Source organism: Epinephelus fuscoguttatus, linkage group LG24, assembly GCF_011397635.1.
Source record: "Epinephelus fuscoguttatus linkage group LG24, E.fuscoguttatus.final_Chr_v1".
In the NCBI taxonomy this organism is placed as follows: domain Eukaryota; kingdom Metazoa; phylum Chordata; class Actinopteri; order Perciformes; family Serranidae; genus Epinephelus; species Epinephelus fuscoguttatus.
The window spans coordinates 5,695,770-5,721,077 of record NC_064775.1 but is presented as its reverse complement, the minus strand read 5'-3'; the positions used below and the strand labels follow the sequence as shown (position 1 = coordinate 5,721,077).

The following is a 25,308-nucleotide window of genomic DNA, read 5'->3' as shown; positions in this document are numbered from 1 at the left end:
ATTCCAATAGACAAGACCACATCAAGACCATCCTTGCAACGCTACACTGGCCACCTGTTAGGTATAGAATTGATCTTAAACTTTTACTAATTACTCTTAAGTCCAACATGGCCTTGCTCCTGCATACATTATAGATTTAATCACACTCTATGAGCCGAGCACTCTTCACGTAGGACCCTCGTAACTGTTCCCATAGCCCAAAGCGTTACAAAAGGAAACCAGGCATTTTCCGTTAGAACCCCGGAGCTGTGGAACTTAGGTTAGCAAATTCACTGTCTTCCTTTTAGACACTCCTCTAACATACTTTAACAGGAAGTCCGATCTCGAGGGCGCAGCTGATAGCTGCGATGTTTGTTTACATGAAGTACGACAAGTGCATATTTAATGGATAAATGTGGACAGAGAGCTCAGAAGCTAAATTCTGTTGGGACACAGTGTCATTTTGTTCCACTCAGAAGCAGCTGCCGAGTCAAGTGGGACTTAAATTTCGTATAAATTCGGTCTGGTGTTTGGTATAATATTAAACCAGTGTTAAAAATTTTCACACTGGTCCAACCTCAGTGGTTTGAAACCTCCATCCTCAACTCACGAGTAGTTATAAAGTCAGCAATGACAGAACACAGACAAACTGTACAACACCACTTTAGTGAAAACATGTACACACACTTTAAATCCACTCACAAAAGTAACATTTGTCTCATCATCAGATATAACATACCTGGATTAAGTCTATCATTTTAAAACAAAGACATGACAAAAATCTTCCAAAATACACTTCAAAATGTTGATACTAAAAAGCTCAAAGCGCACTGCAGCATCAAGCCTAAAGCAAAAGTCAGCAGGCATTATACACATTGTACTGAAGTATTTACAGCTCACAGGGGCACAGCTCTTTTTTTAGCATCATAACAAGTTTGGATTTTATGATACTTATTGTGCTCCTCCAATAAACTGATGACTCATGGGCGACTCGTGGCTGCTGCTCTGCTACGGCAAGCACAAAGAGCGTCAAAGCCGGGTAATACAAAAATACACAGACTGCAAAAACTCATTTCTGTCTATGATTGATTCCGTGAACTCATTTTCTTAAAACAAACAGGAACAAATATGTCAGTGTGGTAAAGATGTGTCAACTTGTTTCCAACAAAAAGTTTGCTTGTTTTATGTTTCACTTGTTTTAAAGCTACATTCATTATTTTTTTGATCACTAGGGGGCAGTGGAAACATTTAACTTGATAATAGGTGTCACTGCTGAGATAGGAACGTCTACTAGTTTGGATCAGGTCTTCACCAAATCCTGAGGAAAACATCTGCCTCTGTAGCTGCTAGATGCTAAACGCTAATGATCTGTGGTGGTGATACTCAACTAGCGGCCCGTGGGTCAAATCTGACCTGTGACAGGGTGCTTGTTTTTTAAAAACAGAGGTCAGGGCTAAGCCCCAATGTCCTCAAATCCTGGAGAGGCCCCTGTGTACACCTGACCTGTGACCTTTTGTGACTGACCCCTGGCCACCTGTCATCTTTCAAAAGTGGCCCCCAGGCAAAGCAAACTGAGTTTCCCTGATCGGCGGGTTTGTCAATAAAAGCAAATGGTGTGTTCAAGAAGAAAAAAGGAATCAAATTAGAGACATGATGAATTTTGCAGTATTCACACTTAGGATCAATCTGTGACACGACAACAAACAAAAGCCTGACTTACACTGTAGCTCACATTTACATATGTGATACAAAAGATCATGATCTCACTTCCACCACATCACTGGATGTATACATGTAAGCTTCTCCTTTGTGTTTCATAACTTCCATCTGCTCACATCACAATCAGCATTTTACATTAAAAGCTCCTTCTGCTGGATTAAGATCCAGTTACATGATGATTACGTCAACGCAACCTGAAGCATGGCTGTGTTATGATGTAGATAAAAGAATAACTGTACATTCTCAAATACTGTCTGGAACCTTTACTGCAGAGAAAATCTGGTCTTTATTTGGACTTTCATCTCCTTTATGAGTACACTTAACCATGTTTAAGGTATTCATTTGCTATTTTCTGTCGATGCAGTCTCAGGTTTCTTGATAGATTCAGTAAAATGTGCATTTCCACAGCATTTTTTAATCAGCAGTCACGTTATATATCACTAATTGTTTCCAATAGCTCACATTTTGCAGATTTAAAAGATTTAGTTAAAGGAATAGTTCTGATTTTTTGAAGTGGGGTTGTATGGGGTACTTATCCATAGACATTAAATTACACACAGTAGATGTTTGGAGAAGCAGGCTGGAGTCCGACATGGAAGCTGAGCAATCTGTTGTGGAGGGTCAGCAACAAAATGCATTTTAGCCACCTCAAAAAAGTCCCTGATTTTTTGATTGATTTTTTTTAAGTGGGACTTGTTTCAGGTGACTAAAACACATTTTGTTGCTGGCCCCATCCACCGCAGTACATTGCTAAGCTCCCGTGTCAGACTCCAGTCTGCTTCTCCAAACTGGAGCCGTGCACTGACATCTACTGTACACACATGGACAAAATTGTTGGTACCTTCCGTTAAAGAAAGAAAATCCCACAATAATTTGAAAAAACAAACTAATGAAACAGGCCTGGACAAAAATGGACAACCTTTTGAGGCAATCACTGCAACCAAGGGATTTATCTAACTCTCAATAAGACTTCTGCACCTGTCGGCAGGTATTTCGGCCCACTCCAGCTGTCTCAGGGTGCCTTCCCCAGACTCCACGTTTCAGCTCCTTCCACAGATGTTCAACAGGATTTAGATCAGGGCTCACAGAAGGCCACTTCAGAAGCTTTTAGCTGTGTGCTTTGGGTCATCATCCTGTTGGAGGACCCGTGACCTGTGACTGCTTTCTGACACTTTCATTGACAGTTTCATTAGTTTGATTTTTAAAATTATTCTTTTGGACCACAATTCTAAAGCAATGTCCGATTTCCATTGGTTAATTTTCAGTAAAATATTATTTATTATCACTTTTGTCAGTTTCAAGTTATGTCAGTGACCATTCTTTCTTGGACCCCAGGAAGAATAGCTGATGCTATTGCTGGTGCTAATGGGGATCCTAATAAAAAGAAACAAACAGATGGGTACCTACAATTTTGGTTCATGTGTGTATATAATATACTGTTTATGGATAAGTGCCCCATACAACCCCACTTCAAAAAAAATCTGAACCATCCCTTTAAGCTTCAATTAATGAAACTCATTACTTCCAGCCTTCAGCAGCTCAAAAGGCAAACGCCCTCCTATTCCTCATACGCTTTTAGTTTGAAACATCTGCAGGAAGTCTTGCGTTTCATTGGCAGTACAAGAGTTTGGAGTGAACAAGTGAATGAAAACAATACTGTGATAGAAATAGAAACATGGCATTACTGTTGTACTGACTGCTGTGGGAATGCACATTTAGTGAGTCACTATGGTAGTGACTCCACTACCGCTGGATGTTTCGATGAACTTTCGATGGCTACGCTCCTTGTCTTTATTTGAATATCTACTTTTATTTTTAGACAGTACATGGATTAGGCAGACTCTGAGGCGTGCATTAAAACGGGTCAGTTCACACAGACAAGCAAAAAAAAGAAAGAAATGCTGGAGGCTGAAATCGCAGGGACAGATATCTCAAGACCTAAAAAACACAGATTGTTTTTGTGTGTGAACAAACCCTTTCGGAAGTGCGAAGCGACAAATTAAAATCCCAAAGTTTTGTCCGATCCTTCTTAGATGCCAGCTGGGATCGGGTCTGCTACAACCAGCTCAGAAGGTCACAGGAGACAATCTTAACTAACAAACACCTGATTTGAGTTGTATGATGCAGTAAACCACACCCATGTAAATACCACTGTAGTTCATATAGTGTAAAGAAATGTAAGGAAACACACAACCGAAGCACATATACACAAAGCTGCTGAAATCATCACTGAAGAAATGGACAGGAGTGTACAGAGAAATATATGACACAATTACATGTATTTTCAGTTTACAGTTGTCACCTTAGGCTTGAGTTGATATATGGTTTAAACTAACAGGTAACAGGAAGACCCAGAGGAAATGTCATTGTTCAGAGCAAAGACGAGCCGTGACAGTTGACTTAAAGGTGAATGGTGCTGAGTTTTGGAGAGAAGGCCACTGACTTGTGTTGTGCGTGTGCAAAGGGTGTCTAAGACGTCCGGAGCAGGTTGCTGAAAACTGGAATGTGAAAGAAAAAGAACAATCAACTTGAAGATCGTAACTGGATGAAAGAGTTACCAAACCCTGAACCCAGCTGTGGAAAGAACAGGTCGGTACCTGCTGTCAATTTGTGATGGCCAAATGAAGCTCCATTAACTTTTTTCTTTGTTTTTGGGGTCCACTCTGGCACTCTTTGTTCAACAAAGGGTTGAAACCAAAGCTTCATTTGGACATCACTACCTAAACCCAACTGTGTACAGAGCAGGTCAGTACCTGCTGTCGACTAGTGATGGCCAAATGAAGCTTCACGAACTATTTTCTTTATTTTTGGGGTCCACTCTGGCACTCTTTGTTCAACAAAGGGTTGAAACCAAAGCTTCATTTGGACATCACTACCTAAACCCAACTGTGTACAGAGCTGGTCAGTACCTGCTGTTGACTTGTGATGGCCAAATGAAGCTCCATTAACTTTTTTCTTTGTTTTTGGGGTCCACTCTGGCACTCTTTGTTCAACAAAGGCTTGAAACCAAAGCTTTATTTGGACATCACTACCTAAACCCAACTGTGTGCAGAGCAGGTCGGTACCTGCTGTTGACTTGTGATGCCAAATGCTCAATTTTTTGTTTTGGTCCACTCAGGCACTCTTTGTTCAACAGGGTTGGAACTATTCCAAATTCTTCCTTTTACATCTGTTTTAAGGCAGCTATTGCTAAAATATACATACTGTATTATTACTGCACTCCATTAAGCTGATACTGATGACTCAAACATATGAGATCTTAAATATGATGCACAGTTACGGATTAAACTCCCCAACGGCATATGAAGTAGTTTTAATGAGCAAAGACACTTACTTTGAGTACCGTCAGACTGGTTACCATGATGGACTTTACCCCTCTCTGGATCCGCACCTAAACACACAACATGTTAGCCACTGTGATGACAGACTTTCTTTTATCCGTGTGTCTACCACATTTGGTTATATTACGATAACAACACTGACCTCCCTGCGCTTTGAAGCACAGCTTTTTCTTCTGGTAAGCAAAGTAACTGGATGCTGCTCCCAACAGGGCCATTCCGACGGCGCTGGCAATCCCTGCAATCTGTCCAGTTCCAGCTGCTACAGGACAAAATATAAACATATTATATCACTTGTTAATTGCACATAATCGTGATTACTTCAGAAGTCCTGAGTGACTTGCTTGATATTTCCTAACTTCTCCTACTTCCTAGGGGGACAACTTTTTCTCTCCTAAAGGAGCTCTTCATTGTGCAATTGTAATAATAGGGCCAGTTCCTAAACTGTCAACTGTCATAGCCTCTTTTCTCCACAAGGTGGTGCTCAATAGCTTTCAATGACAGCCAGAGTCTACTTCCACTGACTAAAAGTTCCCAGAACAGACGGGAGGGACTGAGTGAAGTTACTGTTTAAAAAAAAAAAATTAAAAAAAAACAGAGCATGAGTGTTTGTCAAAGAAGGCAGACTAACACAGTGAACAAAACAGAGCAGCTCTAGAGAGTTGGGTTTCAAGTGATACGCCCAAGCTCCAGGGCAGGGGTGGGGCACGGAAGGGTAAGCACACACACACACACTGGCTCTATGAATAATAGGCCTGGCTCTTCTGTTGACTGGCAGGGCTTTCAAACCACAGTATGTCATGAGGGAAAGGAGTGTCTTGTGATGGTGCAGTGTGTTAAAATAGGGTGTTGCCTGGACATAAAAAAAAGAAAGAGGATCCAGCCTACAGCATGACTTGCTGCTAGGAAATGCAGAGCACGCACATGCAGCACACCTGAGGTGTCTGCTTCTACTTGAATCATGATACATGGCCGGATTAACCCCGAGAGGGCGAAATCCTACAGAGCCCAGATTAGCTGTGTGTCTGTTGTTTGTAATAATGTGATCACAGACACATGTTCTAGGCCAGTTTTAAGTCTACGAACAGGTTTGCAACACACCACACTACAGCTGGCACAATGTCAGATTTTTACGACATGATTATCATGGGCAAAAGAGCTTACAATAATAGTAACATCACAATAACTACAGAAAATTTAAAATATATATTGTAGTGTATTGACACTTAGAAACTATCTAACATACACCGTGGCTCCCGACTAAACCTAGTCCATACCCATTGGTAGCTTTGTCACCTTCTACCTATGCCAATCCTCAATGCCTATGTGCAGTTTCACATAGATTGACCACGTCAGTGAGTAGAAAAACGTGGGACAGACAGAATGACTGACTGACAGAATGACACACTGACAGTTTCCATGATTATGTACAGCATACCATACCATGACTTAGTCATACCAAAAATTAGAAGAAAACAACAACATTGGTCCACAGGGGGAGCCACAGCGATCGGTCGCATTTTAGCCATTTTGAAGCATTTTTCTGTTGTTATAGCGCCACCCAGTTGCCAATTAAAGTTAAATTTCTCCAGTCACCTTGAGGCGTCCTGTTCTACATATCTACCAAGTTCAGTAAAAATCCATACGGTGGTTAGGCCTAGATAAGAAATGAGCTCTCTAGCGCCCCCATTTCGTTTTTTATGGGGTCAATAACGGAGGGGTCTCCTCAGATTATGTGTGGTCATATGCCTACAAAGTTGCGTGGTGATGGGTGAAACCCTTGAGATGTTATACACCTTTATGTGATGAGCCACGCCCTCCGCAATATTCATTGCCTTATAGAAGCAATTTCCAACTTTTGCCAAGAGGGAACTTTAGATATTGCTCCCTAGATTATGTTCACCCAGTTTCATGCAGATCGCTCAAACTTCCTAGGAAGAGATCCATTTGATGTGTTTTTCAAAAAATTCAAAATGGCGGAAAATCTATATAAGCAGAAGTTATGGGTTCTTGAGGCAAATGTGTTCCTCATGAGGAGAGGCATCTCTGTGCAAAGTTTCATGTCTCTACCACATACGGGGCATGAGATATGCTCTGTCTGTCTATCTGTCTGTCTGTCTGTCTTTATTCCAGGTTTGTAGCCTATTCCAACAGGCTATATCATATCTTTTGCAGTAAATATCACAATATAAAATGTGTTTTATGTATACTACTCACCCATTTTTTAAGTAGTATGTGTACCGATACCGATCTGGTATGGTCCAGCTGTTGATATCAGACTTGTTTACACATTTTAACACTGGCCCAACCCTACCCTAGGGCCACCTAACCTCTGGGACCTGAGGCAGCCACGCAGTTTGCTGCTTTGCTCAGATGAATCTCCAGCCTTCCATGGATCAGAACTCAAACACAATGTGAACTTGGAGTTTGTTTTATTCAGTATGGATGATACAGGTCATGACTTTCCCACACTGCAATCATCGCAGCAATGTTCCATACAAATTCCAGTCAAAGTAAGAAAAACTTTCCCAATAAAAATACATCAGTGAGCAGTGGTGTAGCAGAGAGTACAGGCAGGTACGTACGGTATACCCACCGATGAAAAAGCCATGATTGGAATACATGGAGTGCATACCCACTTCGTCCTTGGTAACCTACCCATCCACTACACCACTGTCTGTGAGCGTCACCAAAGAGCACACAAAGAACCACTCAGAAGAAAATAGTGCCAACGGGAAAAACCATCATCTGATCAAACATCTAAAAGTGATACTTGTCCAAAGTCAATAAGAAGAATCCAAACAAGAAAAAAACTCTGAGGTTTAGACCTCTACATGTTGGATGCGTCGGCAGAGTGCTCTGAATGCTGGCTATGTAAAGAATGTGTACAAACTGCAGCTGAGTGTGGAGAATCCAAGGAGTTCAGACTGCAGTGTGTTCACAGGCTAAAGCAGGCATGTCCTGACACAAATAAACCGAGACTTTGCTTTCCAAAGAAGATAAGAGTCACTGCACTCTATTTAAGGGTAACAGCTCCCAGATCAAGTAAACTCTTGGAGTCAGTGCTCTGTGTCGTGACTCATCAAATGACACTTTATTTCCCGTCATAGGAGCTTATTTAGGGCTAAATTAAATACGACGATGATGAACATCAAAACGCCTAGCATGAGTACCTGATGCACCAACAGATCTGTGGTGCATTCACACATCAAGAAAGGTAACATGAGTTCACACTCTGCCCAACATTAATGCTGTAAACTTAACAACACAGAAATGAGTCATGGCAGTGCTGGGTGGAGACTGAAAGACAAATGACTACATGTCCACACCTAAACACGGGGTATCTGGTAAGTCTGGAATAACAGGGATGAAGGCAACACGATTTCTTGCAGTGCTGCATAATTATAACCTCAAACACACATGGTGTGAAGTGTTTCTTGTCTTGGAGTGATGCTTCAAGACATTTCACACCAATACACAGATGTTCCAGCTCGAGCACAGACCTGCAGCTGTTCGTGTCCATGAGACAAAGTCAGCAAGTGGTCAAAGGGTACAGGAAGTGTACCCAGGGACCCCCTTTACACCTTGCATTAATATGCTTCTCCTATGCAGATTATATCTAGATATGATTTAACCTGAACACATTTATACCTGGTATCAATATACATCTCCACCGTCCACACTGAGATTCGACTGAGATCTGATTGCACTGTTGAGCCCAAATAACCTTCCAGTTTTAGACGTTCTCCACCATTGCTTCATAAATGACGATACTGAAAGCAGACACTTGGTCTAGTCTTGACTCTGACTCGGAAAGTATACCCATGCAGTCACTCCCACCTGTCAAAAAATGGCCAAAACATGTTTTGTGAGGTCACAGTAACCTTGACCTTCAACCACGAAATTCTAAGCAGTTCATTCCTGAGCCCAAAGGGACATTCGTGCCAAATATGGGGAAATTCCCTCCAGGACTTCTTGAGATAACTTCTTCATGAGAATGAGACGGACGCAAGATCACAGTGATCTTGACCTTTGACCACCAAATTCTTATCTGTTCATCCTTAAGTCCATAGAAGTTTGTGCCAAATATGGGGAAATTCCCTCAAGGACTGCTCGAGATAATAAGTTAATGAGAATGAGACGGACGCAAGATCAAGATCACAGTGACCTTGACCTTGAACCACCAAATACTAATCAGTTCATTCCTAAGCCCAAAGGGACATTTGTGCCAAATACGGGGAAATTTCCTCAAGGACTGCTCGAGACACCTCGTTCATGAGAATGAGTCGGACGCAAGATCACAGTGACCTTGACCTTTGACGACCAAATTCTTATCAGTTCATCCTTAAGTCCAAAGAAGTTTGTGCCAAATATGGGGTTAATTCCCTCAAGGACTTCTTGAGATAACAAGTTCATGAGAATGAGACAGACGCAAGATCACAGTGACCTTGACCTTGAACCACCAAATTCTAAGCAGTCCATTCCTGAGCCCAAAGAAACATTTGTGCCAAATATGGGGAAATTCCCTCAAGGACTTCTTGATTTAACTCGTTCATGAGAATGAGACAGACACAAGATCACAACAACCTTGACCTTTGACCACTAAATTCTTATCCGTTCTTATCAGTTTATGCCAAATTTGGGGAAATTCCCTCACACTGTTATTGAGATTTCTCGTTCAGAGGAATAAGACAGATAAGACTGAAGTGACCATGACCTTTGACCAATGACCACTAAAATCTCATTTAAATATTTTAAAAGATTTTTTTTGGTCCATAGTTTTCTTTGTTATACAAGTCAGAGTCAGTCGGGTAGATTTAGAAGGTAACAGCGAGACCAGACTGTAAACACAGTGATAGACAAAACAAATAAATTACAGGTGAGGGAGGGTCACAACGTGTCCTTGACAACCTCTGGAAGTGGTCTGGCCTATCAGATCGTAGTCTGTCCTCAGTGTGTGGTTGCATTTACACTTGTACTTTTATCCTACTGCGATGCCAACACCCCAAACACTATCAATACAAGGTATAAAGAGGGTCTCGAATGCTCTGTACAGAGTTTACAGCTGCACTGCAACCAAACCGTTCGAAATAACTCAAATCAAAAAAACTGCAAGACAGATACAAAAGTATGCCAGTGATCAGAGTCTTGGCTGATTCCTGACTTTTCAAACCGCTACTATACATTTTTTCAAGACAGAGTCCATGAGACGTCAAACCAAACATTCGTAAACCAGACGAGTACAATCTTAGACCTGAGAAACGATCACAACTTAAATGGTTCATGGTATAGCTTGCAGCAAATCCATGGCCCTCTCTAACAGGGGGGCTAAGATTTGCTTTAAGTTGGACATCCACATAAAGAATTCCTCTGGCATGTTAGCATTTAGCATCTTCAGGATTTGGCCCCACAGAAGGTCTGGATCTGCAACGACACACAATCGAAGCAGGGTTTTAGCCAAAGAGACCAGACCAGGGGTACCAAAATGAAGAATATACCAGTGTGAAACTCGAACTGAAGAATCCTGAGAATGTTTTATCTGCTGAAATCAAACTAACTTTTTCTAAAGTGATCCAGATGACATCTTACGTCAACATAATACGAATAGAGTCGAAGTTAGTGAGCTGCCTGTTTTCAACCCCACAAACACATGATGCCAACAAACCAGAGGCAATTAACGCGACTTCCTGTGAGACCAGAAACAGGAAATGACCAGCAGCAGCTCAAGAACAGCTCAGTTCCACAGGGAGAAATAATGATGGCCACACTGACACTGAGAGCAGACACACAAAGAGAGGAAGTAGATCCAGAAGGGCACAAACCAAGACGAGAGATGGATTTACCTTGAGGCTCGTCAGCAGCACCACCTGTGAGGAAGACACAATGACAATCAACTGACAAGGTTTATGACTGTCGGATATTTTTGAAATTTTTGATTTTCACACTTTTGTTCAATCCTGTTCATTTTTAAGTCTCGTTGTGGATATGTCCTGCTTTGAGAATCCAAGGCTAGGGTTTCTGTCAGTCTGGCATCTCTGATCATCAACTATGACTAATGGCAAACTTTTTATGGTGCGTCAGAATAAGTAATTGAAGGAATAAAATGTACCATGGGAATTATAGCCGGGGTTCGCCTCACCACCTGCGTTCAACAGCAAAAGGAGAAAAGTGAAGTTAGACTTGAGGCGCAGCAGTTGTAACAGAAACAACACATCAGTATTAGTCACATCACTGTGCTTCCTTTATACCGATGATTTTTATTATTGACCATGAGTGAAATTCCAGCAGAGGTTGTGTGTGCAGTGAGCTGCAGTTAATAACAGCTTACTGCCGCTGCTCCTTCAAGAGTACGATCATGCAGAATCTGATCTGAAAACCAACCATGTGGCTCTGATTACGCTGGAGAGCCTGTAGGTTTTTATTCCTTTCTTTCTTTGGTAGAAGAACAACTAATTACTTCCATGTTCTGACTGAACAACAGCAGAGACACAAAACAAAGGACAGCAAGTAGCGTCTGAGTCACAGCATCAGGGTTCTTTTAGATGTACTAAGGAAACTGAATATTTTCAAACATTATCCGACTGACAGCATCTTTTAATTTTCGAGAAAATGATCAGCAATAGGCCTCTTTATCTGTGGAACCAATGGAAAACACAGGCACTAAACCTGAGTGTATTTATTCAACATGAATGGAGCAATATTGCTTGAACCTACAACAGTCCTTACGAACACTGAGAATTGTTCACCTATTATATCTAAAACTACAACCGATTCAAGGCATACCCAAAGTAAAGTGACAGCTGTTCTTGTTCCATCTTTATTGCATGTACATGCATGGTCTCCTTTGAAAGCCGACACTTCAGTTTTTTAACCCATCAGTCAGAGTCACTGTAACCCCTTTTACACTGCCAGATTTTGCGCGAATGTTGGGCCGTTTTGCCGGCAAGCTGCGAGCGTTTAGACACACAGAGCGGGATTGGCGAGTTGATCCGAGGTGCCCAATTTTCTCACACTGTAAAGATGAGCAACTGGGGAGATAAGGAATTGCGCGCCCTCCTTGGCCTTGCAAACTAAAGGCCTGTTTCCACTGAAGAAGTCCCTGGTACTATTTGGGGGGCAGGAACTTTACAGGAACGTCCTCTCGCTTGGTCCTCTGAACCGCCGTGTCTCCACTGAGAGGGCAGAGTAGGAGGAAGGTTCCTGTAAAGTTGACGGGCTCTGGATGTGACGTAATCGTTGCGCGACCATTTTGACCGGGGCGACGAGTTTTAAAAATGCCGGCTATTTTGTCGCTTTCTATTGACGTCACATCCCGCCTTGAGTATATCCAATCAGCACCAAGTAAACCCCAAGCCTCAGCCCGGAGTTTTTCGGGGCCATTCTGAGTACCTACTCCGAGGCAGAGACTTGTTTAGCCCCTGTAAAAGTTCTGGAACTCTGTTCTTCGGGGGTGGTTCCTGCGGTGGAGACACGCACCAACGGCCCCAGCCCCGTAAAATTACCCCGAAGTTCCTGCGGTGGAAACGGGCCTTATGAGGCCATTAACCGTCAGATGACGGGAACGGTGAAGAACGGGCCAACTTACAAGAGAATCGCTGAAGGACTGACCAGCCGCGGCTTCCCTCCCACATCACTATTTACGTCACACGCTGAGCTACACATTTTGTTACTTGCTCACGAAAATGGCACATTCTGTACAAACAAACGTAGGTAAGTGGCATTTTGCTGCACTCCCCGATTTTGTTTTTATACTGCCAAAGCTGAAAAAAGACTGACTGGGCTTTCCTGCAAATTTGCACAACTCCTATCTAAAAAGGGCTTTTGAGTGCTTCGGTCATTGAGTTATACAGGTTTCAACACACAGAAATAAAAGGTTCTTTATCTTTGCTTTGACTCTATTTTGAGTCAACGATCTAAAATAACTTTAGGGCATCGATTGTATAACTCTGTATGCTTTTCAGTAAGGTGAAAGTCAAGTAAAAGCGGTTATGTCATTTGCATCTTTTCAATATTTTTATACACAAGTACATCTCTAACAGATAGTGCTTTTATGTTGACTGTGTGATCTGCTGTGTGCATGGTGGTTTACAGCACTAAGACACATAAAACGCCACCACACCATCCTCTGCGAAACCAGGATGCCGTCTCTCTTCAACTGTCTGCTACAAGCTATTTTTACTTCCCCTGAGCCAACATGGGCGTATAATCAAAAAAGTGCCATGTGACCTGCACTCTACAGAAAAAAAGTCACATCAGAGTTTGTCAGCGTTGCCATGGCATTACATAAATGTTGTGCCACTGCCTTGAGGCGCTCAGCTTGACTGAGTCAGCGGTAGTGAAGGACAACAAGACGCAACAAAGGAAAGAAAGCTAATTTAGGAGATACCAAGGAATCCCCAACCATGACTCACCAGTGTATTTACCAAAACTATGGATATCATAGCAAGTTATTACAACATCCAACAACATGTTTCTGTGGACTAGACAGAGGCATGATGGGAAATAATCCACATTCATCATACTAGAGAGCAGGCGAAGCAAACATGCTGGTGTCGGCAGTTAGAAGTGGTTGTGACACACACTAATAGAGGCAATTAAGGTGTTTTAAAACCCTTAGTGTGCGACTACCACCCTTTGAATCTCTTACAACACACAGAGAGACACTTCTGAGGACATTTTATCTGCTCACAGACAACTGGGCATACTTTTAAGGTGCAAATTCGGCACAACATCAACAAATATGGGCTAAATATCAAGGCTCAAGTTGTTAAGTTGCAGCTCGCAATGGAATGTACTGAATGGCAACGTTATACTTCCTGTTCACATCCCCCCAAAGCATGAGAACTCCAAAAGAGCATGATTATCCCCCAGACAAAAGTGAGACCAAGAATTAAAGCGAAGGCAAAACATCAACAGAGCACCGGGATGTCATCTGGGGATGTGAGCGTGCTGTTGTAAATCACACAGTGTATATTTAATAGGCATGTCCCGATCCGATCACGTGATCGGAAATCGGGGCCGATCACGTGGTTTCAGACTCGATCGGAATCGGAAGTTACATCCCGATCAGGGATCGGATATAGGCCTATGACATGTCAGATACATGTCAGGGTTTTCCCTATTTGTCTAAAGCAAGACGGGCCGCATGGGGGGCGTTCAGATGTAGCTCTTTTGCACTCTCAAACCCATTACTTTTACTGTAGACGTGCGTCATGTGCGCTCATAACCCAAAGCGACGCCAGCGGCGCACCTTCGGTGCAACGCGCTTGTTTTCCTGCGCGTCCGTGTGTGTGTGGCTGCGTCGTCGCGGACATGTAACGATATGAAATGACGGCGCTTGCAAGTGCAAGTGTGAGAGACGATCGTCCGTGTCACCGTGTCAGCTGACTGTTTAGTACGTGTGTGTGGCTGAATTGTTTCACTGCTGACTTCCAAGCAGCTGTTGTTGTTGATGTTTGAGCGCTACAGACCCCAGCAGCAACAACAGTCACTGCAGCTTCTACTGAGAGCGAGTCAGACGTAACGCACGTGAGACAGACACACGGACAGACTGCGCAGATGTCGCGGACATCGTTAAACTTCTCACACTGTTGTGTGACGGCAGATACAGAACCAGGTATTTATTTAAAGTTAGAGAGGGAGAAGGAGTGAGGTGAGCTGGGTGAGGGAGGGAGGGAATGAGGGAGGGAGAAGGAGCGGGGTGGGGGGGAGTGAGTGAGGTGGGGGCAGACAGGCAGGTGAGGGAGGGATAAAGGGAAAGAGGCTGGTGATTGAGAAAGGCATTATAAGCTATTTTATTTTTGACCAAATGTTCTTGTTGTTGACTAATGGATAATGGAATTAATATTATACCGTGGAGCTACTGCTTTTACTGCATTGCCAAAGTATCGGATCGGGACTCGGTATCGGCAGATACTCAAAATCAAATGACTCGGACTCGGACTCGGGGGCAAAAAAACGTGATCGGGACATCCCTAATATTTAACCATGAAGGCTGCAGTGTGAACATAGGCTAAGGGGTTTTTCAGAGGCCCCAGCCTATCTCAACAAGTCTCAAGAGACTAAAACCAACAATGTGTTTGTTTGTCTCTCACTATGAAATGACTTCCCTTTCCTTCCTCTGCCTCTCAGCTCAAAGCCATTGTTGCTACTGAGGATGTTAATCTTTAAAAATACCTCATGAATGTAAAGAGCCAACAAGTAGGTTCAAACATTTGTAGACTCACCTCCTCCACGATTTGGGGGCTTCACAGTAGGTTTGGGAGGGTTGGCGTCTGTGGGGACAACGACATTATCGGCATCAACGATGAACTCTTTACATGATAAATTTAACTCTTTTAGCAGCTTGATTATCCACAGAGGTGTCTTTCTCTCCACAACAAACGCACCAGGTGATTTAAACCGATAATAACACTTAACTAGTCCATACCCATTGAGTGCAGCATACCATACCGTGACTTAGTCATACCAAAACTTAGAAAAACAACATTGGTCCATAGGGGGAGCCACATTGATCGGTTACATTTTAGCCATTTTGAAGCATTTTTCTGTTGTTATAGCGCCACCCAGTTGCCAATTAGAGTTAAATTTCTCCAGTCACCTTGAGGCGTCCTGTTCTACATATCTACCAAGTTTAGTAAAAATCCATATGGCAGTTAGGCCTAGATAAGAAATGAGCTCTCTAGCGCCCCCATTTTGTTTGATGGGGTCAATAATGGAGGGGTCCCCTCAGATTATGTGTGGTCATATGCCTACAAAGTTGCGTGGTGATGGGTGAAACCCTTGAGATGTTCTACACCTTTATGTGATGAGCCACGCCCTCTGCAATATTCATTGCCTTATAGAAGCTCAGTTTTAGGAAGTTTTCCAACTTTTGCCAAGAGGGAACTTTAGATATTGGTCCCTAGATTATGTTCACCCAGTTTCATGCAGATCGCTCAAACTTCCTAGGAAGAGATCCATTTGAAGTGTTTTTCAAAAAATTCAAAATGGTGGAAAATCTATATAAGCGGAAGTTATGGGTTCTTGAGGCAAATGTGTTCCTCATGAGGAGAGGCATCTCTGTGCAAAGTTTCATGTCTCTACGACATACGGGGCATGAGATATGCCCATTCAAAGTTTGACATTTCAATGGGTTGCTATAGCGCCCCCCTTTGGCCAATTGATGTAATATTGCTTCACTGGCATCCTCCCATGACCCTCTACCACTGTGCCAAATTTCACATGGATTGACAAGTCAGTGAGGAGAAAAACGTGGAACAGACACACACACAGAGTTATCGTAAGATAAGATAAAGTGGTTTCATGATACAAAAAAAGTGTCAAACAGCTTTACCTGGACCCAGAGCATCATCCAAATTAAATTCAAAGCCACCTATAATACACAAATACACAAACTTTAGACACTGATGAAACAATATCTACATTCATCTTCAATATCAATGTGATTTTTCATCAATATTAGGCAGGAAACGTGAGGAGAGAGAGAGGTACAACATCCATCAAAGGTCCTGAACCACTTAACCACCTCACGTCATTTCTTTTTCATGCAGGTACAGTAAGTGACATAGGAGTGAGTATTTTTTTTTTTTTACACCTACTCGCTAGTGTGCGACAAATTTGCATTCATTTTTTTCTTTCATGTTTTAAAATGAGCATGCTGCTCCGAAAGTGCAAGGGCAACAAAGGCTTTCTTGCGGGCGTCCATTTTTTTTCCTACTTGTCCACCATTGTTAACTAGAAAGCAAAAACTGTTGTCAACTCGGAGGTGACGTCATTCCCACTTCCGACTTCTGAGTACAAAACGAACGCACCATAAGCCCTTGCGGAAACTGTATTTTCAGTCCCTCTACAGCCTGTACTTCTACGTATCTCTGTATCATGATGTGGCTGAATATTATTTCTGGTCTACACAATTCAAGTAACATTCTAATAGACCTAACTATCAATAACTATTTTACACATTCATGAGGTCTTTTTCCGCAGTTGAAAAACCCACAACATCACAGCCGTATTGCAATGACTTGAGAGTGAAGTCTGCTGAAGTCTGGACCCCAAGCGGACTCTCTGGACGTCTGCCGAAAGTCCGCTTGAGGCCCCGTGTGGACGGGATGAATTATGGATTTGGAGCCCTCAGCACTGCCAGACTTCCCAGGAATGCGCCCAGAAAGTTAGCGAGCCTGCAAGCGCGGTGAAGTGCGGACATTTGGATGCTTTACCGCCTTCTTCTTCAGCATCCACTTAAATCAAGTACCCAAAGAGCCGATAAGTGAATTGAAACTATGTAGACTCACCTCCTCCTCCGCTCTTTGGTGGCTTCACGGTAGGTTTGGCAGGTTTTGGGGTGTCTGTGAGACATTATCGGCATCAACAATTAAGTACATAAAAAGCTCTTAGTGCAGCCCCAACATGCGGAGAAATCTAAAGCTTGACAGGCCTGCATCGATCAAATATGAACAGCTCATTCGAAAACATGATTCTTACTTTCAGGTAATTATACACTGAAGAGACTAGTTAGAATCATTTGTAATTTCATATCAGAGAGACTGTCAAACAGCTTTACCTGGACCCAGAGCATCATCCAAATTAAATCCAAAGCCACCTATAATACACAAATACACAACTGATGAAACAATATTTATATTCATCTTCAATATCAATGTGATTTTAATCAAGATTAGACAGGAAACGTGAGGAGAGAGAGAGGTACAACAGGAGACAACCACAACTAGCATAACCACCCTCTGCGTGACAGCATCTGTGTCATGTTTGCATCGTGGTCGATGCAGCCAGCAGTGGGACTGGTGCAGTTTGTATAAGGTGTTGTGGTCTGAGTAATAGGAGCCATTGTCTGATATGTACGTACTACTTTAATCTTTGTAAATGTCAGCTTCCTTTAGGTTGCTGCAGAGGACACACATCAGCCAGACTTTCCTGTCTGACCAGGACACAAGAAAACAACCTCCACAGGGAACGCGTCCCTCCCATTTTTAAGTAACGATGGTATTCTGAGACAGGTGAAAGGAAAGGATACAAACCATCATCTTTCGGCTTCTCTGGGGCCTTCGGTTGCTCTGGTTTCGGAGTTGCTGAGGAACAAAAACAAAGAGGCCGTGTTACTATCTGACAGCATGTTAACATTTCTATCCAGCACCCTCATGACCCCCTTCCCCCCCCCCCCCCCTTATGGCAACGGCACTCCCCAGTAGCTGTGGCCCCCCAGCAGGACAATGCACCATGCCACACCACAAAAACTGCTCAGAAATGGTCCGAGGAAGGTGACAAAGACCTCACCTCTGGCCAAATTTCCTGGATCTCAGTCTGATCAAACATCTGTGGGACGTGCTGGTACCCCACCTCGCAACCCACAGACTCAAAGTCCGATCCAAGAAGAACCCACCATGGATCGGCACCAGCACGTCCCTCAAATGTTCGATCAGGTTGGGATCTGGGGTATTTAGAGATCAGGTCGATGCCTTGAGTTCTTTGTGCCATTCCTCGGGTCATTCCTGAGCAGTTTTTGTGGTGTGGCATGGTGCATTGTCCTGCTGGGGGGCCACTGCCATCAACAATGCCGTCGCCATGAGGGGTTTTACTTGGTCTGCATGTCAAGTATCATCCAATAGGAATAGGAGTGCTCAAACAAAACGGCCCCAAAAAACAACATCATGCCCAATGTGATTCTAAAATGTTCTTCCACAGAGAAAGTCACTCACCTGGCTTGACATCATCGAGAGCATCGGACAAGTCAAACAAATCTGTGTGTGGAAGACACAAGGAACACCGTTACAAACCAACAGTGGAAGCGACAGTTTCGCCTGCTGGAGTAACAGGACAACATGAAACTGATTCACAGGAATGCAGAAACAGATCAGCTGATCAGCAACAGTATTTATCTGCTTTTCACTGACTACTTCTGACCACAACCACCAGCCACAGTATCCTGTATTTTCCTTCATACTGGACACATGTGTTCTGTGTTTGGGTGTTGCAGGGAGTCATACAGTGTATTCACTGGTTGCTATGGCAGCACTGACTGCTACACCGAGCAGCTTTGCAGCATGAGTCACCACTGAGTCACGTTGTTTCTCCACACAAGAGCACATTCCGACACTGCCCGGGAGGCGGCGAATGTTACACACCCATAGAGGCCTTTGATGTTACACGCACATTTCTCTGTAGCTCATCTCAGTGTCGTACTGTATGCAGGCATATGCTTACAATATGTGTCCTGATAGAAGCGTTGCACTCTAAAGACCACACTACTGCAGTTTCAGAAGCCTCTTTTGCACTGCCTCTGCAAGACGGGAATTTCCCGCTGTTACTCCGCCTCGCAATCGCGGAATGAGAGGACAGAGCTGTCTCGTCTCTGAGCCGCACATGGAGGTAGTGAAAGTGCCATAACAGTGTCTGTATAAACACAACGGGATCATGGGTGGCACGGGTGTGAGGTCTTGATGAAAAAGCTGCTGCTAGCAGTTAGCAGCTAACTCAAAGAAGAAGAACGGCAACCGAAAATGTGGGGGAAAAAAAAAAAAAATCGATGCAGCTTAGTATCACAATATTTTTCATGCAAATATTGTATTGCCACACAGTGCCAAGTATCAATTTTAAATTATCAATATTGCAAATGCAAATTAAAATGTAGGTAGCCCATGAGAACAATACAATGAGTTGCTTTTTCAGTCCACAAAACACATCTTTGTGCTGCATAAAAATGGCTAAAATGAGATGAACAGACTTTATCTTATGAAATAAAACAGATGATACACAGTTAAAAAAACCGTAATAAATCGCAATGCATTTATTGCAATACGCAGCATATCACAACATACTTAAAACTGCAATAATACTGCATCATAGTAAATGTTATTGGCCCCTTTTACATTGCCAGATTTTCCGCGAATGTTGGGCCGTTTTGCCGGCAAGCTGTGAGCGTTTAGACACACAGAGCCGGATTGGCAAGTTGTTCCAAGGTGCCCAATTTTCCGCCTCGTAGGGTAGACATATTGGTGGAACCCTTTTAGTTTAAACAGACCGAGGTGGCCTTCCGCAACAGGAGGGGCTGTTGAAGACTTGTGGGAGTGGCTGTTGATGACGCCGCACATGCGACCCACTGGCGGTGGATAAACAGGAAACAGCTGATAGCAGGAATTAGCGAGCAGCTAGTAGCAAGAGGGAAACACAAACCTGACAGACACTGTAAAGATGAGCAACTGGGGAGACAAGGAATTGCGCGCCCTCCTTGTCCTCGCAAATGAAGAGGCCATTAACCGTCAGATGACGGGGGCGGTGAAGAACGGGCCGACTTATGAGAGAATCGCAGAAGGACTGACCAGCCGCGGCTTCCCTCCCACGTCACTGTTTACGTCACACGCTGAGCTACACGTTTTGTTACTTGCTCACGCCCCCCATTGCCCCGAAAAAGGTGCATTCTGTACACAAAAGTAGGTAGGCGGCATTTTGCTGCACTCCCTGATTTTGTTTTTATACTGCCAATGCTGAAAAAAGACTGATTGGGCTTTCCTGCAAATTTGACGCAGCCGACGCTGCTATTTTACATGCCACACCCGTCATGCCTCTTTTAATTCCATGACGTGCTGTCTATAATCACACACAGGAACGACATGATGCTGCTGTCGTTTGGGACTGTGTAAACATACAAAGGAGACACACAGAATGGACTTTACAGCAGCTCTGTAGTGCTGTCCTACAGACCAGAAATCTTTAGGCTCAAGCTAATATAGATATGTTTTAATTTATTTTATTGCTTATATTTACAGACTTCTTTTTCATACTCTTATTCTTACTTATAATTCTCTATTCTTTACATCAGAGTGACTGTAACGAATCACAGTGCAAAATGTATATGTCCATCACCACCTCTCTTATTTTATTTTTGGCAGATTTTAAGATTTTAGTAGGAATTTGCGCAGAATTTTTCTCTCATTTTACACATTTTCCAGATATTTTCAGGTGAAGGAATGTTGAGTGACAGCTGTAGGTTAGTTATGCGCAGGAGTAAGAGAGCTGTGAGCGACGTTGCTGTGGCACAGCCAGAAGTGTGGGGGGTGACTCAGTATCCCTTTTGTTCTTTATTCAAATCTAACGGTTTCGTGTATTTTATTTGGTTCCGCATTAATGTGGATTAGATATACAGGGTTTAAAGCCTGGATCCTTAATACTTAATGTGGTCGTCTCATCTTCAAGCTATGGTTAGACTTACACGGAATCAATTCATCAATTGCTGCATTTAAATCAATTATTACTTTTTTTTCTCCGTTTCCTCAGTGAAACCTGACTAAAAATACTTTCTCTGTGGGTTTCAGCAATTTTTACTACCTTCCAGATGCTGTTAAAAGATAAATACAAAAGTAAATCTAAAGTAAATCTCACCGACAAATTAACAGTCAGGATTTATGAATACGGTCAAATTTGGTAGATGTTAAATCTCTGACATCAGCCTTATCTAAGCTGCAAAATATCATTCTTGCCGCCTCCAACCAGACAGCGTGCCAGCTACTTCTCGTTTGCATGCCTGTGGTTTTCTCTACCAGCCCACAGCTCTGCTTTGACAGGAAGTAGACGCAGAGAAAGGACACAGCTCTTAGCATTAGTCTGTATGTTTGTACATTATCTGAAATAAGCTCGACTATGATTTTTCATGACTTTGAGCTGGTTTCTGTGAACCTGTTAAAATGTTTACTGGACAATGGTGAATGTCTTCTTGACCTTTACTCATGAACTCCTGAGCACTGTTCTAGTCCTTAAAGGTTCCCGAGACAATAACTGCTTCACCTCACCTCGCCTCACTGATGACCCTGTATGACCGCAATTATTTAACACAATGAACCACACAGCCTCCAGGGGTATTTACTGACGTATTTTATGTCGCAGGACAAAACGTGAATGTCTCTTAAGCTTGTGTTAACCACGGACCTTATTTCAGGCCAGACATCTGCGTCTCTGACATATATTGTCGTTACATTCGTCACTGATGTGGAGAACTCCATAGTGGCGGGAGGAGCATGCTAAAATGTTTCCAAACCTGGCAGTCATTGAATGTTTTCGCCATCCCCACATTAAGCTCAGCCAGTGACAGAGACTTTTCCTCCACTGGATTTGTCATCCAAGGACGGAGAGCCCTTCTTAATGTGAGTGACTGTAGCCTGTGTGTGTTTAATCACGGGTGCGGGTCAGGTTGCGGACACATCGGTTGTGGTACTAAGCTTTATAGGTCTGGGCAGGTGTGGGTTGTAAAAACTGGACCCCTGCAGGACTCTGTTTCAGGCATCGAACCAAAACATCGAACCAAAACGCCACCGACTTTGAGAGGGGGGAACCGGGAGGGCTAAAATGCTAACTCACTTCAAGGGTTAGGACTCATTCCTCGGCTACTACGTCATCCCCCCAAGAAAGAGCAACTGGGAAGGACAGGGCGGGCGCACAGGGACTGATTTAATCCACCTTATTCGTGAGGGCATTACTGTAGAAATGATTATGGGTACAACTTCCTGTGAAATAGCGGAAGTAGCATTAAGCTAGTTAGCTAGCTAAGACTGTCTGTGGTTAGCAGCAGTGGCTCCTCTTGGTGGCTAATCACCAACGGTGGTTCTTTTCTAAAGTAATTAGCCTTCAGTTTAGCGAATACTGATTTATTCTTAACAAATATTTAACTAATGCTAACTTAGCTTTTTCTAAAATGTCTTTGCAGAGCTCTGGTACCTGTTGCACAGTCTGTGTCTGTAAATTAACACCTAGTTTCACACTTTTATATTACTATTTAGAGCTGCAACTAGCAATTATTTTCATTGTCGACTAATCTGTCGATTTCTTCGATTAGTCGACTAATCATTTTATTGAAAAATGTGTTAAAATGTTGACACAATGCTGTTGGTCTGTCTCTCCCAAACCCCCAAATGATGTCATCTAATGTCTTGTTTCGTACTCACGCCAAAGGGTTTTAGTTCACCGTCAAGGGAGAGTGTGTAAAGCTGCCAATATTTGAACGTAAGAAGCTGCAATAAGAGAATTTTGGGGTACTTTTATAGTACTTTTCTATGAGAAATGACTCAAAGCGATTAGTCGAATAGTTACCAATTATTTTAATAGTCGATTAGTCATCGATTAGCTGACTAGTTGTTGCAGCCCTATTACTATTACTGAAGTCTTCTGCTAAATTCAGCACCGTGTTTCACTCAGAACATAACATAATAAATCCGACATTAAGCAAAACATGTTAACTGTGTCGTTAACACAGACAAATGGAGGATTAGCTGGGAAGCATCACGTGTATTCACTTTACATGGAACTACAGTCAATACTGAATTATGTTAAATGTTTGCCGAATGTGTTAGCATCTCTTAATAAGTCATCCGACATCATAAATCATCTTTATAAGGAGCAGATGTACCTTAAGCTAGCTTGGGCCATGTTAAAGCTAACAATATTTTAGCATAGCAAGGCAAGCTAATTGCTAGCATGCTCGGTTAAAAAGGAAAAATATATATACATAAATATATATATATATATATATATATATATTAATTATAACAGGTGGTTTGTTGTATGTTTTATTTCCAAATTGCTCTTGGAAAGAAGAATAAAGTATTGTAAACAAGCTGTTAGCAGTGGAAATCGCCGGTTTCCATTTCCCGGAAGGGGATCATGGGGACAAGGAATGAGGTGGACAGGACCCAGAATATGGTGCTACGCCCCTGGTATGAGGTTTAACTCACACACACGGGCATTTCGTGTCCACAGTGGTAGATAAATAAAAATCAAACAGTTTTTACTATTACAGGGTAAAAACTAATAACCACATAGCTACTGTTTTATAGCAAATGCTAAAAATGTACTCTGTAGCATGTAGACAAACAAGGAGCTACATTTAATACTGAATTATGTTAAATGTTTGCCGAATGTGTTAGCATCTCTTAATAAGTCATCTGACATCATAAATCATCTTTATAAGGAGCAGATGTAGCGTAAGCTAACTTGGGCCATGTTAAAGCTAACAATATTTTAACGTAGCAAGGGAAGCTAATTGCTAGCATACTCAGTTTAAAAGAAAAAAAAAACATATATAATTATTTTAATTAATTATATTATGGTGTGTTCCACGTTTTCTTTCCCAATTGCTCATGGAAAAAAGAAAAAACTACTGCTAACAAACTGTTAGCATCGGAAATAACCGGTTTCCGTTTAACATCGGAAGTTGCGCACATAATTCGCGCAAGGGATCATGGGGGCTAGGAACGAGGTGGACGGGACCTAGAATTTGATGCTACGCCCCTGGTATGAGATTCTACTCACAAACACGGGTACACAGTGTCCACAGGGTGGGAATAAATAAAAATTAAACATGTTTACTACCTTAAACCAAAAACCAATAACCACATATTTTTATAGCAAATGCTAAAAATGTACCCTGTAGCGTGTGGACAAACGCTCGAGCTGCTTAAAACAAACTTTAAATCTCTTCAGCCTTAAATTAACTCCTCACAAGACCACTAAAATACACACCATAACCACTATATAATCATTATACACCCCATATTTTCTGACAAAAGTTCCAGTAACGACATTACCTTGTGTTAATGCTCCGGTAACAAGACAAAGAAGTAAAATAATCCTCAAGCGCAACATGTTGGCACTAACTCTCCTTCCTTCGCTGCGACTGAAGTTTCCAGCGAGGTTCGCTTAAAGTTGTAAACTTCCCAAGCTAACTTTTGCTGTGTCTCGCTTTAGCTAAGGTTAGCAGGTATGTGCGGACACAGCAAACCTCGTCTGCGAGGTGTCCTGTTGCAGTTTGTTATGAGTCAACTTTGCCGATGAAGGACGGAGCGGGTGTGGCAGTCTCTCACAGCCTGGGCGTCACATGCCTCTAAAATTAATGGGTTTAACCCTTGAGTGTGTTGCTGCATCTCACACACACGTGCATAAAGATAAGAGCAAGATAAGGCTAAGTCAACTTTCACTGGTAGAGACGGGTGACCGCCCCTTAAATGTGTTTATTCATTTCAAGCCACGCCGAACTTCATGTAAAAAAGCCGCAATTTATATTTTATGTTCTCCCTTTCTTGCCAGCAAAGATGAAGACCTCGAAAAACTTGTGCAAACAAATCACTATGATCTGGTGCTCAATTCGGCTTACATCCGGGTCTTCCTGAAACTCTAATTTTGCTGAAATACTAACTTTTATATCCCATTCTCGCACACTGATCAGCCAAAACATTAAAACCACTGACAGGTGAAGTGAGTAACTTTGATT

General features: G+C 42.6%; 1 protein-coding gene across 3 annotated transcripts; it reads right to left on the bottom strand.

The window, feature by feature from the left end:
• Positions 1–626: 626 nt before the first annotated feature.
• cd99 (CD99 molecule) lies at positions 627–24,929 on the bottom strand. Of its 3 annotated transcripts, XM_049569955.1 has the most exons (12): positions 24,626–24,912; positions 18,752–18,793; positions 18,074–18,124; positions 17,599–17,637; positions 17,330–17,383; positions 16,372–16,410; positions 15,263–15,310; positions 11,146–11,178; positions 10,880–10,903; positions 5,182–5,298; positions 5,033–5,089; positions 627–4,196 (listed from the first exon to the last, which is right to left on the bottom strand). In XM_049569955.1, exons 1-12 carry the CDS (start codon positions 24,681–24,683, stop codon positions 4,168–4,170), a joined length of 591 nt encoding a protein of 196 aa, XP_049425912.1. In that variant the 5' UTR covers positions 24,684–24,912; the 3' UTR covers positions 627–4,167. The 3 variants fall into 3 exon arrangements, with proteins under 3 accessions (XP_049425912.1, XP_049425914.1, XP_049425913.1); XM_049569957.1 differs by lacking the exons at positions 16,372–16,410; positions 17,330–17,383 and having other exon boundaries at positions 24,626–24,920; XM_049569956.1 differs by lacking the exons at positions 627–4,196; positions 5,033–5,089; positions 5,182–5,298 and adding an exon at positions 6,883–10,460 and having other exon boundaries at positions 24,626–24,929.
• Positions 24,930–25,308: the final 379 nt, after the last annotated feature.

Excerpts from the sequence above, each read along its gene's own strand:
- cd99 (XM_049569955.1), bottom strand. The coding sequence starts at position 24,683 with ATGTTGCGCTTGAGGATTATTTTACTTCTTTGTCTTGTTACCGGAGCA. Across the intron at positions 18,125-18,751 it reads TCTCGATGATGTCAAGCCAG|CAACTCCGAAACCAGAGCAA; the intron begins GTGAGTGACTTT and ends TTTGTTCCTCAG. Across the intron at positions 17,384-17,598 it reads GGATGATGCTCTGGGTCCAG|ACACCCCAAAACCTGCCAAA; the intron begins GTAAAGCTGTTT and ends AATGTCTCACAG.